The sequence below is a fragment of the Diospyros lotus genome, chromosome 4 (assembly GCF_014633365.1).
Source record: "Diospyros lotus cultivar Yz01 chromosome 4, ASM1463336v1, whole genome shotgun sequence".
Lineage (NCBI taxonomy): Eukaryota > Viridiplantae > Streptophyta > Magnoliopsida > Ericales > Ebenaceae > Diospyros > Diospyros lotus.
Window position 1 is genome coordinate 10011229 of NC_068341.1, and position 18534 is coordinate 10029762.

General features: G+C 37.2%; 2 protein-coding genes across 2 annotated transcripts; both read left to right on the forward strand.

Annotated features, from left to right (window-relative positions):
- The first annotated feature begins 1337 nt into the window (after window positions 1-1337).
- LOC127800679 (mannan endo-1,4-beta-mannosidase 7-like) lies at window positions 1338-3631 on the forward strand. Its single transcript, XM_052335430.1, has 5 exons — window positions 1338-1855; window positions 1931-2125; window positions 2284-2406; window positions 2509-2711; window positions 3015-3631. The coding sequence occupies exons 1-5, from the start codon at window positions 1556-1558 to the stop codon at window positions 3448-3450; spliced, it is 1257 nt and encodes a 418-aa protein (XP_052191390.1). The 5' UTR covers window positions 1338-1555; the 3' UTR covers window positions 3451-3631.
- Window positions 3632-4408: 777 nt separating this feature from the next.
- On the forward strand, window positions 4409-4834 carry LOC127799658 (50S ribosomal protein L31, chloroplastic-like). The gene has a single exon (XM_052333879.1). The coding sequence runs from the start codon at window positions 4409-4411 to the stop codon at window positions 4832-4834; it is 426 nt and encodes a 141-aa protein (XP_052189839.1).
- The last annotated feature ends 13700 nt before the right edge of the window (window positions 4835-18534 follow it).

The following is an 18534-nucleotide window of genomic DNA, read 5'->3' on the forward strand; positions in this document are numbered from 1 at the left end:
CAACTATAAATTTTATAGAAAATTTAGTGAGTAGATTCCGTGATAATCACTAGTTTCTTAACCTTTGCTTTATTCTTTGCTTTGTGACTTTGGATTCTGAGTTTATGCTTTGTTTGTTTATAATAAAGTTTTAAACAAAAATTAACATTTTCCCAAACGATGGTTGCTTGCTTGGATGCACTGATTTCCAACCGGCTGTAGCAAACCAATAATGCCGTGCCACGTGTTGCCATTCATCGCCCATTATATTGACGTGCGCCACGGTTTCATCAATCAATATCAAACCCCCACCCCCTCGCTCTCGCATAAATGCTTCAAATTGTCGCCGCGATGTCCGGGAAGGATGTGGAAGGACTTTCAGGTCAATTGCCGGCAATTCCCAAGAGAGTAGGTTTGCTTTGAAAGTGGCAAAAGTAATCAAATTACTTTGGAGATTTACGGCCAAAGCAAAAGAGAGAGAAAGTAAAAAGAAGAAGATATATATGTTAGTTTTGTAATTTCCAATTTCAACGAGAAAGCACAAAAGAAAAATAGAAAAGAAAGAAGGAATCAATTCACGGGTACGGGCAGGCGTTGATTGAATGGTTTTGGTTACCTCAGGAAAAAGGCAAAGAATCACAGTCTAGAAGTTGCCGGCCGTGTGCTGGGGGGGCTGGCTTTAATTAGGGAACGCGCGGCCCTTAAATGGCTATCAACCCCTCCCCCCAAGCCAAGGCTCTCAATAATGTTCGTGTTTGGGGTAGTGAAATGGCAGTTCTTGCCTTAAAAATATATATAATTTTAATTTATTTATTATTTAATAGAGAGAGTTGGGTAGATCCCCTTTTCCTACCCCAACTTCTGTTGGATTCAAATTTACCTTTAATGTAATTAAATGTTATAGAAAATTGTCACTCACTCCACTACCCTTTTCCTTTGTTTTGTATATATTAAACTCATAAAATAGTTAAAGAGGTATTTTTTTTTTAATTTTTGAAAGTGTGACAGGGTTTTGGAAAAGGTGGCGCTAACCCTAAATTTATGATTTGCTTAATTAATAGAATGTATAATATATATATATATATATATTAAAATAGAGGTAGATAAAATAGTAAAGAAAATTATAATTACACCCCATCATTTTTAAAATAATAAAAATATTTATAAATTAATTTCTTACACGTTCCTTTCCTTACGCTCGAAATCAGGATATAAACAGATAAAACTCCTATTTGTTAACATTACATATAATTGATTAAAGTGGCTTATTATCTGGGAAACATTATTATTACATTTATAATATTTTTTTCTTTAAGTTCTACAAATGGGAAACACATAGGATGCAACTTTCAAGGAGAGACTCTTTAAAGCATTCAGTTGGATGATGAATGGCTAACATCTACATGAATCACCAAAACTGTTTCAAGTCTCTTTCTTGCGGGCATCTCTGTTCCTGGATCCCTGACTTCTTCCTCTGCAAATAAGACGCATTTTCTTCTGCCATACGTACTCACAGAGAGAGAAAGAGAGAGAGTGTGTGTGTGTGAGAGAGAGAGAGAGAGAGAGAGAGAGAGAGATGAAGCATTATTGGGTTCTGGTTTTTCTGGCTCTGTTACTGATCCGAACGGAAGGCACGTTCATCAGAACCAAAGGAGTCCACTTCGTCTTGAATGGAAGCCCTTTTTACGCCAATGGCTTCAACGCATACTGGCTAATGTATCTGGCTTGTGACCCTTCTCAGAGAAGCAAAATCTCCTCCGCTTTCGAGGCGGCCCGAAGCCACGGCCTCGTGATTGCCAGAACCTGGGCTTTCAGCGATGGCGGATACAGAGCCCTACAGGACTCGCCTGGCTCTTACAATGAGCAGACCTTTCAGGTTTAATTAATATATCTGCATCTTCTCTTTGATTTGTACTTTGTGGTTGATTTTGTTTCTGGGTTTTCTTTGAAGGGGCTGGATTTTGTTGTGTCCGAAGCGAGAAAATATGGGGTTAGGCTAATCCTGTCTTTGGTGAATAACTATGAGAACTTTGGAGGGAAGAAGCAGTACGTGGAATGGGCAAGAAGTCAGGGCCAAAACCTGGCCTCTGATGATGATTTCTTCACTAACTCTGTCGTAAAGCAATTTTACAAAAACCATATCAAGGTCTTCTCTCTCTCTGTGTGTGTGTGTGTTTTGGGTTTATTCCTTCTGCAAGGTTCTACGTTAAGAAGATGATTCATGCTTGGGTCTGAAATAGAGATCAACAATATATATATATATATATATATATTTCTATGTTCTCATATGATATCTGTGTATAGAGTGTTCTTACAAGGCGAAACAGCATCAATGGAATTGAGTACAGGGATGACCCCACAATCATGGCTTGGGAGCTTATGAATGAGCCCAGATGCACTTCGGATCCCTCGGGAAAGATGATCCAGGTTAGAAGAAGAACAAAATTTCTTGATAATAATTTATACAACTTTCTTTGGTTTAAGAAGGGTAACATAAGAACATTTCTTCTTGTTCCGCGTGTGTGATAGGGTTGGATTACAGAGATGGCTTCTTACTTGAAATCCATAGACCGTAATCACTTGCTGGAAGTGGGTCTAGAAGGATTTTATGGGCAATCAGCATCTAATAAACAACCATACAATCCCAATTTTCAAGTGGGAACAGACTTCATTGCAAATAATCAGATACCCGAAATTGATTTTGCCACGGTTCACTCGTATCCCGATATTTGGTAAGTTGTTTTAAGATTTTTTTATTTTTTTTTGGTATTTACCTATTGATATTAGGATTGGATTCTATACACTAAAAATTGACTGGTTAACGCTTATATTCTTTTAATTCTTCACATAAAACCATAATCAACAATGGAACTAAATCACCTATTTGTTATTATTAGAACTTTAACCCAATTACATTTTTTATTTACAATTAAATTAATTATTATATAAAAATCTCATCATATATGAATTTGAGAAATTATTTAACAAGATAATTTGACATTAACTTGCTGATCTTGATGAATGATGAGCATCAGGTTAGCAGGAGAAAGCGACGAAAGCCAGCTCTCATTCTTAAGCAACTGGGCAGCCAATCACATTCAAGACGCGCAGAGCGTTCTTCGTAAGCCGATTCTCTTTGCAGAGTTCGGGAAATCATGGAAAGATCCCGGCTTCAACACCGACCAGAGGGACCTTGTGTTCAACACGGTTTATTCGGCGATCTACTCGTCGGCGAGAGGCGGAGGAGCTGCCGCTGGCGGGCTGTTCTGGCAGCTTCTGACGGAAGGAATGGACTCTTTCAGGGACGGGTATGATGTGGTATTCGCGGAAAGCCCCTCCACGGCGGCTGTGATCGCTGAACAGTCGGTTAAGCTGAACAAGATCCGGAAGATGTATGCCCGGCTCCGAGATATTGAGATGTGGAAAAAAGCGAAGGATATGAACAACAAGGGTGGAGATTCTGGGAACTGACGAAACACGGTTGTAGAGGATTGCAGAAAGTTGGAAGTTCATTAATGCTTGGGGATCAAACTAGGTTTTAAATGCCATTTGCTTCCAGATGAAATTCGCTTTAAATGCAAATACATAAAGTAGCCAGGGCTACTGTATCTTACATTCCCCAAAAGTATATATATTTTATTTTTATGCTAAATACTTTCTTTTGCTTAATTAAAATAAAGTGAAGACTCAACACGTAACATTATAAGAATGGATTTCAAGTTAAGTAAATGACACAACAAGTGACGTTATAGAAGAGTCGAAATCGACCTTTAACTGGAGCCATCCTCCAGCTGCAGACACCTTTTTCGCGATTTATCACATCATTAATCATATTTATAAAAATATGACCGCATCTCATGCAAACGCATGGGATGCAAAAAGAGTTGATATGTTGCTCGTGCGAGGGGTGTGAACCCACTATCTTCCAAAAGTTTCGTCTTTTCTCTCAAATTATCTCCGAACAATTATGTAATTATTAAGTTGTCCAACTACGTAACAATCCCGTGTCATGCAATTCTAATGAAATTTGCTATACAAAAATTTTGTATAAAACAAATTTCCCTCACAACTAGAAAGATTTATATATAAAAATATTATTAAAATGAACCACGTTGTAATAGTAGTTTTTCAATTGTAGAGAATTGTTTTTTTTTATTTTTTAATTAGTGAATATAAGAAAAATCTATGAGGCCCTTGTGGCCCCAAATGGGCCAAAAGCCTCTTTGTAGACATACTCTGGTAAGCTCGAAACTCTTGAAGTCAGAATAGCCCAAGAGGGTTGAAGTTAAGCCCATCAGAATCAGATGGGGGTGTTTCCGTAATTTAACACCCCTGAATCATCACAATTCACAGCCTTCGCCATTGCTGTTATCCACTCCGCCAAGTCCCAATTCTCTCTCTCTCTCTCTCTCTCTCTCTCTCTCAACAAATGGCTTTAACGCTGCCTAACACGTTCCTTCAGAGAAAGCTCCCTCCTCCTCCAGCGCCTTCTCATCTTCAGTGTCTTCCGGGCAAGAAGGCGAGCTCCGGCGGAGCCAGCCGGCCGAAGTGGAGTTGCCGGAAGAAAGACATTCATCCGGAATTCTACGAGGACGCGAAAGTGTACTGCAACGGCGAGCTGGTGATGACGACTGGCGGCACTCAAAAGGAGTACACGGTGGACGTGTGGTCCGGCAACCACCCCTTCTACCTCGGCGGCCGCTCCCATCTCCTGGTGGACGCCGACCAGGTCGAGAAGTTCCGCAAGAAGTTCGGCGAGCTCACCGAGATCATGGAAATCCCCGTCCTCAAGGGCGAGATCGTGCTTCCCCCCAGGCGCAAGTCTGGCGCTGGCAAAGGCGGCAAGAAGAAGTAAGTCTTCTCTTGGACGTTGGGCTGCCCGCATTCTGTTTGAGGTAAGGCCCCAAAAAGCTTAGGTTTGAACGGAGATTGATTGTAATCACACCATGCTTTCCTCTCTACATTTCAGTGATTTGTGAACGTTTATTGATTATGCTATGGAATTGTGCTTGCTTGTTCAGGCCGAATTCATCCTGATCTTTGTCTTGCTACGTTATATAGCTGCTTCCTGATGTTAAGTTGCAGTAATTGTGGTGATTCGGCAGCCATTGGCATACACGAATGCTATCCTTGCTTGTGATGTGTGCCACTGCTTGGTCCTACTCCATTTTAACAGAATTGTCTACATACGGGCATATATTTTATTTTATTTTTGTTAGGATTTAGGAACATGTCCCATAACTTCTCGTGTGTTTCCATGACTTTCTGAACAATCACAAGGTCAGGTCAGGGATATAGAATTTCGCATGGGGGAGTGCATTTAAGGAGAATTGTGAGTTCCGAATAAGGAATTATTTAATTTTTATGAGGGTGGTTTTTTTTAAACAAAATTGGGAAGACAAGTTCATGCACCTTTAAAAAATGGAAGAGGGCGATGAGGTTTCTCTAATACCCTATTACTCTCCCTTAGTTGAAGTGATGGGTTGTGATTGTCAAAAGTAAGCGAGAAGTAAGAAATGGAGAAAGAAGGATAGAAAGAGAATGGAAAGGGGAGAAAGGAGGTGGAATGAAGTCATTGCTGTTATCGCCATTGTCAATATCAAAAAAAGAGATCGGTTGTGGGCACTTCTCTCTTTCTCTCTCTGACTTTCTTGAAAATCTTAATTTAGAAGCCAACTATATTGGTTCTAGATTAAGGTTCCCAAATGCGCCCTATCTTTCTCTCTCTCTCTGTATACGTCAAAGTTCAAGCGTGGTGCCACTACAAACCCCATTGTGATAGGGCTAGGTTATCGCATAGAAGTAGGGGTGTGCGCGGTGTGGTTTGGCTGATTTGAATCATTTTCAGCACGTCAAATTGCTGGTGCAGTTTTTCAACTAAACCAGACCGCAGTCTGGTTTAGGTGCGGCCAAACCGCATCGTATTTGTGGTCTGGTTTGGTACGATTTACCGTGGTTTGAAATGCTACTTAAAACCACTAAAAATGATATTTAAAAATGGTAAATAAAGACATAAATATTGATAAATAAAGACAATCAAAGGTAAATAAATAAGAGCAAAAAATAAAGATAAAATAGTGTAAAAAATAAATAAGAGAGGGCTCCGATTATTAGATTTTTATAATAATAATTTTTTTTTATTTTCTCGGGCGGTTCGATTTAAAACCGAATCGCCAATTGTCCAAATCGCAAATCGTGCGGTTTGGACAGGATCCAAACCGTTTTCGACCGTAAAAAAAAAAAATCGACTAATTCAGTTTGGTTCGGTTCGATCTGACCGATTTTCGCGGTGCACCAATTTTTTTGAACACCCCTACATAGAAGAAGGTTGAACTCTGTCTCTCTCTCATTGGAGGAAAACCTAGATCTGGTGGATTCCTTTTGCAGTGATGGCTAGTGGTGGCGATCGTTCATAAGTAATTTTTTATTTTTTTCTAATTGTAAAGGAAAGAGAAAGATTGGGTAAATGTAAATCACACCAAATGTCACTTAATTTAGGTGTCTTTTCTATTATATTCACTCAACTTTAATTCTTTGTTTGTGATCACTGAAGTTTGAAATGTGTTGTAATGTGATTACTCAACAGATTTTTTTGCAAGCCCTTTATCGGATTGGGTGATGTGGCGATGATGTGACAAAGAATAAGAGTGACATGCTAATTGTGTAATAAATTCCAATCAAAACATGCCACATGTCATAGCCCAAAACCCCATAAAACCTTTCTCCTTCCCCCTCTTTTCTCGTTCTCATAGTAGGAGGCGTTGATGGCGGCGACGACAGCACAGGAAAACGAGATGGAAGTGTAGGCGATTGACAATGGAGGCGAACGACGACTGCAACGATAACAGTGAGGGTACAAATGTAGGCAAGAACGAAAATAAGGGGAGGGAAGGAGAAAAGGTAGATGGAGGTGACGGTGATTGTAGCGGCAAAGGTTGCAACGACGAGGGTAAAGGCACAAGCGAGAACGAGGAGAAAGAGGGGAAGGAGAATGGGTCGATGGAGATGGTTGCGGCTTCCGGTGGCAGTTACAACGACGAGGGTCCAAGCGAGCAAGAACAAGGAGAGAGGGAGAAAAGGGGAAGGAAAAGGGTTTCATGGGGTTAGAGTTAACATATCTCTCTTATTCTTTGTCATGTCATCATCATGTCATCCAATTTTGCAAGGGGTTTATCAGAAAATCTGTTGAGAACACATTTCAAACTTTAGTGATTACAAAGTAAAAAATTAAAGTTGAGTGATCAAAATAAGAAAGACACCAAAATTAAGTGATCTTTGGTGTGATTTATTTAAGAAAGATTAGAGAGAGAATATGGAGGGTATTTGGAAAATTTTAGAAGTCATATTTTCATGGTATGGGAAAAATGTTGTCAATAAATTCAATAGTGGTCTCTGTTATCTTTTAACATACTGGATATTTTCTATTTTTTGCTAAACCTTTGGAGTGTTTTGTAGAATTTAACCCAACAAATAAATTGCAAAATGGTTTATTCTTGCAAAGGATAAACCAAAAATATAGGTCATAATTGTTAAAATATTATTGCCATATTTTACTACTGTTTAAAGGCTAAATTACATTGGGTACCCTCGTTCAGCACTAAAACACAAAATATCCTTGCACTTTTAGAAATCACAAGGACCAATGTACCATTAAAATGGAACCTAAAATGGTCATTTTAACAAAATATTAAACACTTGGGAAATTTTATTCGCAACCATCATTTTGTTCTTCGCAATCATTAAAAATTAATATTTTCTTTTTTCTTTTTTACCCTTTGCAACTTTTTTTACAGCCAAAGTTTTCCAAAAATACCCTCTTCTATCACTATTGCATAGCCACAATCATCTACACATAGTCATTCCTGAACACATCCTTAAAGTCCAACAACTCGAATCAACTGGTATCACGGCAACCACCATCACGATAGATATATATATATACACACATATACATATATATATATATATATGCACACATACATACATATATGTGTACAACTCACAATGGGGCCAAAACAAATTGGTTGTCAGTCACCATACTCGATTGCTCATTTGGGGTAAAGACAAAAAAATAATAATAAATAAAAATACATAATCAAACACACATATATATACAAAGATACACATACATATATATACATGCATACACGCAGACACACACACATATATATTTACACGCATACATACATACATACATACATATATATATATATACACACAGACACATGCATACTAGGCGGAGACTGCCTCCTCTCTGGAAAAGACGCCCCAAACCATTCGGGGCGCCTTTTTCGGGAGGGGCATAGAGGCGACGATGATACAAACAGATAGATAGTGTCACTCCCGTTCTCAGGGCGTCTTTTTCGGGAGGGGCATGGAGGCGGTGATGATACAAACAGATAGATAGTGTCATTCCCGTCCTCGGGGCATCTTTTCCGGGAGGGGCATAGAGGCGGCAATGATACAAACAGATAGATAGTGTCATTCCCGTCCTCGGGGCATCTTTTCCGGGAAAGGCATGGAGGCGGCGATGATACAAATAGATAGATAGTGTTACTCTCGTCCTCTCCCGCCCACACACACCTTATTTTTTTTTTCTTTTTTTAAAATACCTTATAATTAATTAATACAAAAACACGTTACATTAATCATCTCATGATTCTCATATCATGTAACGCCAATAATTGAAATGTCTGTGTGTATATATATATATATGTATGTGTGCCTGTATATATATGTTTGTGCGCGTGTGTGTCTCTCTCTCTTTATATATGTGTGTGTGTTGATTGTGTATTTTTATTATTATTATTTTTTTATTTTCACTCGATCATAAATGGGCAATCGCGTATGGCGGATGACGATCAATTTAGTGGCTGCAATAATGAGGGTAAAAATGAATTTTCAAACAAAAGTATTTCAGGTATATTAAATAAAATGGCTATGAAGAGCAAAATAGGTGACTGGGAATAGAATTTCCCTAAACACTTCTCTCCCCTTTTCTCTTCTTATCAAAATCTCTCCCAAAGTCTTTCTCCGTGTTTAACTTAACCAGTGCTGGCCTTTTGGAATTTATCCCTAGGTTTTAAGGAGTGAAATGTAACTAATCGGAGGTTTTAGGTTGGAACCAAATTCGGGAGGGGGAGGGGGAGGGGGAGGGGTTGTGATACTTTGGTTGGGAAATTTTAAGGAAAAATTATATGTAGTACTTTGAGATTAGAGATAATTATAAAAATTATCTTAATATTTAAAAAATATGATAAATATCCCCGATCCTTAATGTTATGTTACAAGTTTTTTCTTGCCGTTAATTAATCTCATTAAACATTATGAAAACGATTAAATTACCTTCATATATAAAATATTATTTCTTTTTCCTTTTTTCACCTCTTATTCTTTATTTTTTTGTGACTATTATCTTTATTGCCAACCTTTTCATTGCTGGTTGCCACCGACCTCTTTTTATGTTACTAATCAACATCATCTCTCGATAAGTTTCTTTTCCTTAGTCTTTTCATTTCTCTTTTTATTTTGGATTAAATGAAATTGATGGAATTTGGATTTTGACAAACCATTATTCTTTTTCTTCCTTCATCATCATCGTCATCATCTTCTTTTTGTCTTTCTTTTCTTCTTTACATCTATATGTCTTGAATTTAATAGAATCTACATCTACGTTCAGGCAAACTTTTTTTTCTTTCTTTTTTCTCTTTTTCGTTTTTTCTTTGTTTTGGGTTTAATGGAAATGTCAAACTTTTTTTTTTTATATATTTTATTTTTATTTTTCAATCAAAAGATATGGGAGAAAATAAAAGATAAATTGATCATTTTATACTTTTATTTAACAATAGGGGTAGTTATTTCTATTTTTTAAATGTCAAGGGTTCTCTTGTAATTTTGCCAACCCTAAAGGGTGTTATTTGCAATTTTTCTAAATTTCAATAGGAATGAAGTAATAATTAGGGAAAGGTGTAGCAAATTTAATAAACTGAAGATTGGTTTTTGTCATTTTTAAAAATATAAAAATATTCTGTATCTTTTACCAAATTTTAGGAGTACTTGAGCTGTAATTTTAGGAGTGCTTGTAATTCTAGTGGGCGACCATGGATCTACAAATGTTGCATTTAGCAATCATACTTAACTGTGGAGACAAAAGTATATTTTCTGGAGGGTATCAGTCCCTTACTGGGCATCATGGGAATCAAATCCAATCCACCTTACGTTTGAATTCAAATTGAGATACTGATGCTTCTCAATCGTTCATTCTTTCATTTTTTTTTTCCTTTATATTTTTCAGGATTGGGAATAAAGCTGGCAATGAGCCGAGCTACTCGTGAACTGACTCAAGACTCGATTCAATAAACTAACTCATGATACAAATGAACCAAGTTTGAACTCAAATATTTAGCTCATTTAATAAATGAGCCGAGTTTAAACTACCATTATCTCAACTCATTTGGTTCACGAGACAACTCGATATACTTATATATATAAATATTAATTTTATAAATTTATTAAATAAAAAAATATTTATTACTTAATCCTCAATAATATAAATATATACTTAATAATTTTATAAATATATTATTTAAATATATATATACATAAAAATAAGGTAATAATCAATTTCGAACCAAGACGAACCGAGCCAACTCATAGTTATTATTGAGCCAAGATCGAGTTAAGAAAATCAACTTATATCAAGTTCGAGTCGAGTTGTGAGCTAAGCTAAAATCAATCGAGCTGAGCTCGACTTATTGCCAGCCCAACCTAATTAGAAAGCACAAAAACAGCGTAGGATTACATTTCATGGGTTTTGGATGGACCACAGTGAGTACGTACAGTGACTACAGTTTGTCCTCCTGGACCTGGTTGGTTGGTTGGGCAATTGGAAAGGAATATATCCATATTTTATCTCCACCTTTGGTGTTTAGCCTATTCTCGCCCGTTTTCTTCTCTCTTTGTATTTTTTTTTTTTTTTATAAAAGGGAAATCGAAAAGTCCCAGCACACAATGCTTTTTAGCGAGAATTGTTATCCCCTCGTGGATTAGACTAGTAAGTCGGGTCAAGTAAATTGGGTCGAATCTCATGCTTTAATCCGTGATTTAACAATAACTAATACACAATGATACTGTTTAAGATTTGAATACATAAACTTAGCATACTATCACGTGAATGCCATGTAAATGACCACTTAGGCTACCATAAGAGTTTATTCATCTAGTCCTCATAAGTAAAATGTTTGGTCCATGATAAGTTGGAATTCGTATTAGTAGATTATGAATTCGATTTCTTGTTCTAAATAGTAAGACAAAGCATCCATATATGATTTACTTACTTTGCTAAAATTAAGGGTACGCGTGATAGTAGACTACGCAAAAACAATAATTTCAAGGATTTGTTCGTCTTTTATTTTCTTAAACTGCTTAGTGCCCATGCTTTTGACTTTTATCCATGCTCATAAATCAAAAGTTTAATAAGTTGGGATGGACATCTATAATACTGTCGAAAAATCAAGAAATTTAATCAAAAGTAATCAACAACAAGATGTTTTACCAGAGTAGTATTTAGGTGAACATGTAAATATTATAAGGATAACATTTTGTTAGTTGATAAATGGGTCTCATTTATCTCTTTAAAATTAAGGTAATTATAAAAAATTCATATTTTGAGCCATAGAAATAAAATTTATTTGAATATTTATTGAAATGAACCCAAATTATTAATTTAAAATTGAAATAATTTTTTTTAAAAAAAAATCAAATTCCATATAGTCTTTAAGTAAGGGTAAAAGAATTTTACCCATTTTCTATACTTGTAAAATTTTCCCTTGGGATGGGACTAGCAAGTAGCAAGAAATTAAAGAAGAGTTGAGACACGCACCACGCCAATCTAATATTCTCGGACTAAGACAATGCATATTCACTCTCTCAAGTCATTATCTATCTTTTTATTTTTTGAAAGTGCGGATAATCTTTGACTACAAGGATCCAATCTTACAGGGGTCTGGGGGTAAATTTACAGTGCACAACGTACAACCGCGCGAAGCAGGAATTCCGGCAGTGTAGTGCACCGTTCCATTATATAATGACGACGACGACGATGATCAGGCTCTCAAACGCACGCTCTTCCAAAGCGGCAGACCTCAGCAATCGAAGAGGCAAGGATAAGGAAGTCTCGTTGCCAGCTGCTAGGGCACCGAATTCTCCATTAAATCCAGCTTTTCAAAGCTGTATGATTGCTGGAATGATCAAAATTTTGTTGTTATTTGAGTATTTTTATCAAGTTTGTGGATGGATTAAGTTGAATAGGTTTTTGCAGCGGGATGGAGGTGGTTTTGGAGCAGAAGGACGCAGGCGATTGGCTTTACAGAGGAGAAGGCGGTGCCAATATCGTTCTTGCTTACAGCGGCTCCTCTCCTGCTTTTGTATGTTCTCAACTTTCGTGCTTCGGAGCCTGTTTGATGCTGAATTGGTTTTTTTTTTTTTTTGCCCATTTTCTGGTTCACACTTTGGATTGTTGCTATAAGAATAGAGTTCGGCTTTTAGTTGGAGAATTGCTAAGACTTGAGACTCTAGTTCTATACAATCCTAATAAACAGAACTACGTATTCATTCAACCGCTACTTTTAACTTTCCTGACATCCTAATTTTCGTTCAATGCAATGTATAACAAGATTCTACTTCTTTTCCCGAGTATCCTTGGACACTTGTTTGACAGAGAAAAACAAATTGCAGAAATGGGATGCGTGCACTGCACAGAAGAACCAAGTTGCCCTGGAACCATACTAAACATGCCTTCTTGGGTTGTTTGGTTTGATTCTATGATGGTTTTGGTTCCGTTCTTAATCTTAAAACGACATCTTCTTGATTCAGTTTATAGGGCACAATTTCTTAGATGGAATCAAATTGAAACCGCCCTATGTATGTTTGCCCTTTTGTGCGACTGAAGCATGGACACATAAATGATATGACATGGATATCATAACATGGAAGTCTTCAATATACTAGGACGCTATACGGCACAGAGCTGATAATATGCGTAAATGTGAAAATTATAACCGTTTCTTCAAAATGGAGGAGAAAGGAAGGTAGAAAATACAAAACCCAAGAATTATATCATGGGATTCAAAAGGTGAAAAGAAAACCATATTCAAGTTTAAGTGTGTGGTAGAGGAGATTGGACTGTAGAATGAGAGAATAACAATGTGAATTGAGATGGCTACTACTATTCAAAACATGAGAAAAATTATACTAAGATAGTTGAAAAGAAAGCCCCAAAATTAAAAGAGTCTCTGTAGTGGAATAAAAAGATACAAGAAAATATCAAAACCATGAGAATTTGTTGCAAGACCTTACATACATGCCACAATGAAGAAAACTAAAAGAGGGATATTTTGTCAAAAGAGAAGCAATGAAGGCACCCAATGAAGCAATGTCAAAGTTTATGGAAATTTGTACTACTGGATTGACATTGAAACAAAAGATGGGAAAAGAGATATGTTTTAAATTGGCAATTGCAAGAGAATGAACAAAAACAAGAGATTTGAATCAAGTGAAGTTCATAGAAGAAGAAAAACAAAAGGTGCTAGTAAAATGAATGAGTGATCTAGAAGAGATGAAAGTAATATTTCTCAATGTTATTCAATGAATGTGGAAAAACAAATGTTTAAAATGTTTATTCTATTGAGTGTGATAGCAGCTCAATCAAGATTGAACTGCATAGGCCCAACAACCAATCTAAACCAACCAAAATCAACTTGGGTTTGTTTAGTCATCTTTTCAGAAACTTGGATATGTGCCTACATCAGTGTCATTATGGATCTAGCATGAACTTAACCCATACACAACCCCAAGTGTAATACCCCATTTTAGCATAAGGTTGCCATGTAAATTAGATGAGTTTAAAATACCGAAAAGTGGGTTTGATAGTAAAATAGGTCGTCGAATTGACCATAGGGAATGCCCTGGATTCTTGCTGTATAAGGAAAATGATATAGTATTGATGATTGTTGGGTTTTTGCATGGAAGATTAGCTCTAGAAGTTGAAGAGATAACCTGTTAGAATGAAGATATTTTTCTGACTGTATTTTTTATTCTAAGTTAGATTAGTTAACTTAGTTATTTTATTATGAAGGGTATGTTAGTCTTTTGTATAGGTTAAGTTCTAAACCCTTATAATTGCCGCCACCCTATAGTTTGTAAATCGGAGGCGAGAGCTGGCAGTCGGTAATAACACACAAATCATTCTGATTGTTCTCTATATGCAAGTGATGCAGTTGAGAGATAGAGAGATAGAGAAAGGCTTAGAGATAAAGTTAGTCCTTGTATTCTCTTGAGAGTGCAGTGAACTTGTGTGAGGGAGAGAAAGGAGGTTCTTGTATCTTGTTTCAACCAGTTTCTAGTGGATTTATTCTCGGAGAGAAGGCTGGATGTGGGATTGCTTTAAAGCAGTCCGAACCAGGATAATTATGTGCTTCTTGGATGGTTTGAATGTTCTTATCTTTCATTTCCTTACTATTTTCAATTGCTGTTAAATATATTTTGTTGTTATCTTGATTTCCAGGTGAGGAGATTAGAGAGATTGTCAAATCTAAGTCTTGAATCAGTTTCTAAGAGCTCCTAATCATAACAGATTGGTATCAGAGCCAAGAACTCTTTCAAGAATTGCCAAGAACCCTAGAAATCTTTAGTTTTAATCCCTGTTATGGCTTCCGCACCTTTTCCGCTAGATATGACATAGAGAAATTTGATGGATCAAATGATTTCGGTCTATGAAAAATTAAAATGAGGGCGTTGTTGGGAAATTTGGGATTAGAAGAGGCTTTAGAGGCAGATCAGAAACTGCCCGAGAATGCCTCTGAAGAACAGAAGAAAGATTACAGTGAGCGTCGCAAAGAAATCAACAAGAGGGCCTATAATACTCTAATTCTAAGTTTAGGAGATAAAGTTCTTAGGGAAGTTTCAAGGATGGAAACGGCTGAGGCTTTATGGTCTAAATTAGAAAGTCTTTATATGACAAAAATCCTGTCTAATAGGCTGTATCTAAAGGCAAAGTTTTTCACATTCAAAATGCAAGAAGGGCCGAAACTAAATAATCACATAGATGAGTTCAATAAAATATGTCTTGATTTAGAGAACATAGATATTAACTATGATGAGGAAGATAAAGCGCTTGTATTATTGCATTCTTTGCCAAAAACATATGAAACCTTTGTTGATATATTAAAACATGGTAGGGAAAAGTATCCCTAGAAGATGTTTTTGGAGTATTAAACTCTTAAGGAGTTGCAACAGAAAGTAGAAGGAAAATCTGCTGGAGATGTCCTTACTGCTAGAAGTAGGACTGAAAAGAGAGAGTTTAAATCAAAGGGGAAGTCAAGATCCAAGTCTAAGAATGGCAAGAAACAGTTTAAATGTTTTCACTGCCATGAGGAGGGCCACATCAAGAGAAACTGTCCAAACAAGGAGAAAGAAACCCAGGAGAAATCCAGCCCCGAATGCTCAAGCACCATGTGTGGCTTTGGCTATGAGAGTGAGGATGTTCTATAGTTTCCCTAGGTATGCAAGTAAAGTAGCATAGGTTCTAGGTTTAGGGTTATTCTCATAGGGAAAGGGTTTTTTACCCATAGAGTCATGGTGGAGGGGGGAATGGTTTGTCTAGGCATCAAAGTAAGGTTAAGGGATTTGGAGATGGTAGAGAATAGGATGCATGGTGGAGCTGTTCCAGAATTCTAAAAGCTGTAAAATATGTCCATGTTTTAATAAGAAAGCCTAATGTCCTTAGGAATAATTAGATAGTGAGAATTGGAGTGCTAAGAGTTGCTAGGATCCCTTAGAGAGATAGAAGCAACCCTCAAGAATAAAGGTTATGTGGTGCATGCTTGCATGTTCTGTGGATAAGCTGCATCCACTAAGGATAGCCTATGATAAGTTAGGTTAGGGCATTTCTTGAGGATGGCTCACAATGGTGAGCAAGCTCTAGGAGAGGTATCTAAGGCTAGGGATATTAGGAGAAGGGAAAATTTGCAGGTGTATAGGAATAGAAACCAGGTAGTTTGACTAGGTCTCCAGATGTAGAAGTCTCCAAAATCTGTAAAACCCATTAGAAATCAGTTTCTAGGATATTTTGGAAACCTATCTAGGCCTTGTCTCATGTTGGAGCTAGGTGAAGTGAACCTAGTGGTGATGGTGTGTCCCTAAGAAATTCCCAACCGTATATGAGCTTGCTGGAATTTAGGAAGCTTGCTGGAAATTGCTTCTGGTGTGAAAGGTTAGGTGTAGTAGAGTTGTGGAATAGGTATGCCTAGGTCTTTCAAAAGCTAGGGTTCTTACCTATGTGGGAAAAACTCTACTATTACATGAAATTAGTTGTTTCCAAGGGCAAAGGATGAAATCTGGGATGCTGTGTAAAGAAAACAGCAAAGAGAAATCTTTTGGGAATGTCCTGAACTAACCTATGAAGGTATAGCAATAGAGAAATCTGGAAAATTTTTGGTCATATTCATTGTGTAAGCTTGGGCTAGATTGTGAGAGAGAGGAAGCTAGTGTTTAAGATAGCTTTGGCTCTTGCAGTGAGGGTCCTTGTAAACAATGAGGGGAAAAAGGTGTGTGCAAGTGTTGTCTTGTATAGTGTAGCCCATGTTGATCAAAATCAGGATTAAGCAAGGAAAGGGAAATAGAATCATCTTGCAGGAAACGAGCAAGGGAATAGAAGGTCTAGTGTTGCCTAGGATGGGTAAAAGATAGAACCTCAAGTAATCTACCAGTGAGGTATGAAATGTCTGGGTTTAAGAAGCTTATGCACTGCCTTGAGTGCTAAGGACAGGCTGGGTTATTGAACCTCTTGTATAAGAAAAGGTGATGCACTCATGTCCAAATGAATGGCATGGAGCCATGTAAATTTGGGGAGAGGCTTGGACTTAGATGAAAGATCCCTTAGGTTAAAGAGGTGGAGTGCTGTGAAGTGTCTATTTGTAAATTAAGGAAGTGCTGGGAAATGGGAAAAGTCTAGGAAAATGGCTAGACATGGCCATTTGTTATAGCAGTACATGAAGGCTTAATTTGGGTCAAATAGGTGTCTCTAATCAGCGAGTATCCATGAAAATTTAAACTAAGGGAAAAGTGATCTTATAGTGTAGCTCAAGAGATTAGAGGTTAGAGGGAAAGGTAAGCAAGGTTTATTGCTTAGAAGATCTCTCTATGAGTTAAGTAATTCCTAAGCCAAAATATTATAAGAATTGGAGTCTCTTATGATAGTCCAAGGGGTTAAAATTGAGTGCATATGATGTGGTCACCAATCAAGACTTGGTCCAAGGCCGACCCAACCAAACCGGAACAGTATCACTAAAATAGTAGTGCCATAATGTTATTTTAATACTTCTTAAGTTTTAGAATTATGCGGTCACCAATCAAGACTCGGCCCAAGGCCGACCCAACTAAACCAGAACAGTATCACCAAAATAGTAGTGCCATAATGTTATTTTAATACTTCTTAAGTTTTAGAATTCTACTTGATTTAGGATTCTATTTTATATTTCTACTTGATTTAGGTTTCTATTTTATATTTCTACTTGATTTAAGATTCTACTTCATGTTTGATTAGGGTTTTATTTTTATTAAGATTTTAGTTGACTTTTATTTAGGATTTATTTCTATTAGAATTCTAGTTGGATTTTGTTTACAAATATTAGATGGATTTGGATTAGCCAAATACTATAAATATGCCTAGGATCTAGAGTTTATAATCAAGTTTTTCTTAATCAAATTTCAGCAATCTATTTGGGTTTTCTTAGCAAAACAGTCTTGTTTTTGCGTCTTCTTGAAAGCTAAGCTTCGGCCATTGAAGTTTGCTATTTCAAGGGTTTATTTTGGTGTGTTTTCTTCACACTCGCGCTACACGCTGCGTCAGGTGGTATCAGAGCGGTTAATCAACTAATCAGATGGCCAATCTTGAAGGTAACGGTAGCAACCAGCCTCGTGACGGTGATCAGGGGTTGTCCGCAGTTTGGAGAGCAATCGAAGAACAGCGGGAAGTAACTCGTACTATCCAGCAGCGATTGGAGCAACATAACAACCAATTGGGCACCTTACTAGAGTTGATGATGACAGGAACTTGAATAATGGGGTGAATCCAAGCCGGAGCGGGAAAGACCACCATTAATCATGTCTCTTTTGTTAATCCTAGAAGACCAGTGATTGAAGATAACGAGATGAAGAGGATGATTTTGGTCAAGCAATAGCTAACCCTGGTGGTAGAGGGGTTAGGAGGAATGCGCATCAGAAACAACCCTGGGGGCTCAACATGAATATAAACTAAAAGTTGATATTCCTACCTTTAGTGGAGATCTTGATATTGAGGGGTTCCTGGATTGGATCACTGAGGTTGACCGTTTTTTTTAATACATGGAGATTCCAGATGAACGACAAGTAAAGTTAGTGGCTTACAGGTTAAAGGGCGGTGCATCTGTTTGGTGGGAGCGATTAAGAGAACGAGATTGAGGGAAGCCGACAGCCAATTCAGACATGGAGACGAATGAAGCAGCTGTTAAGAGGTAG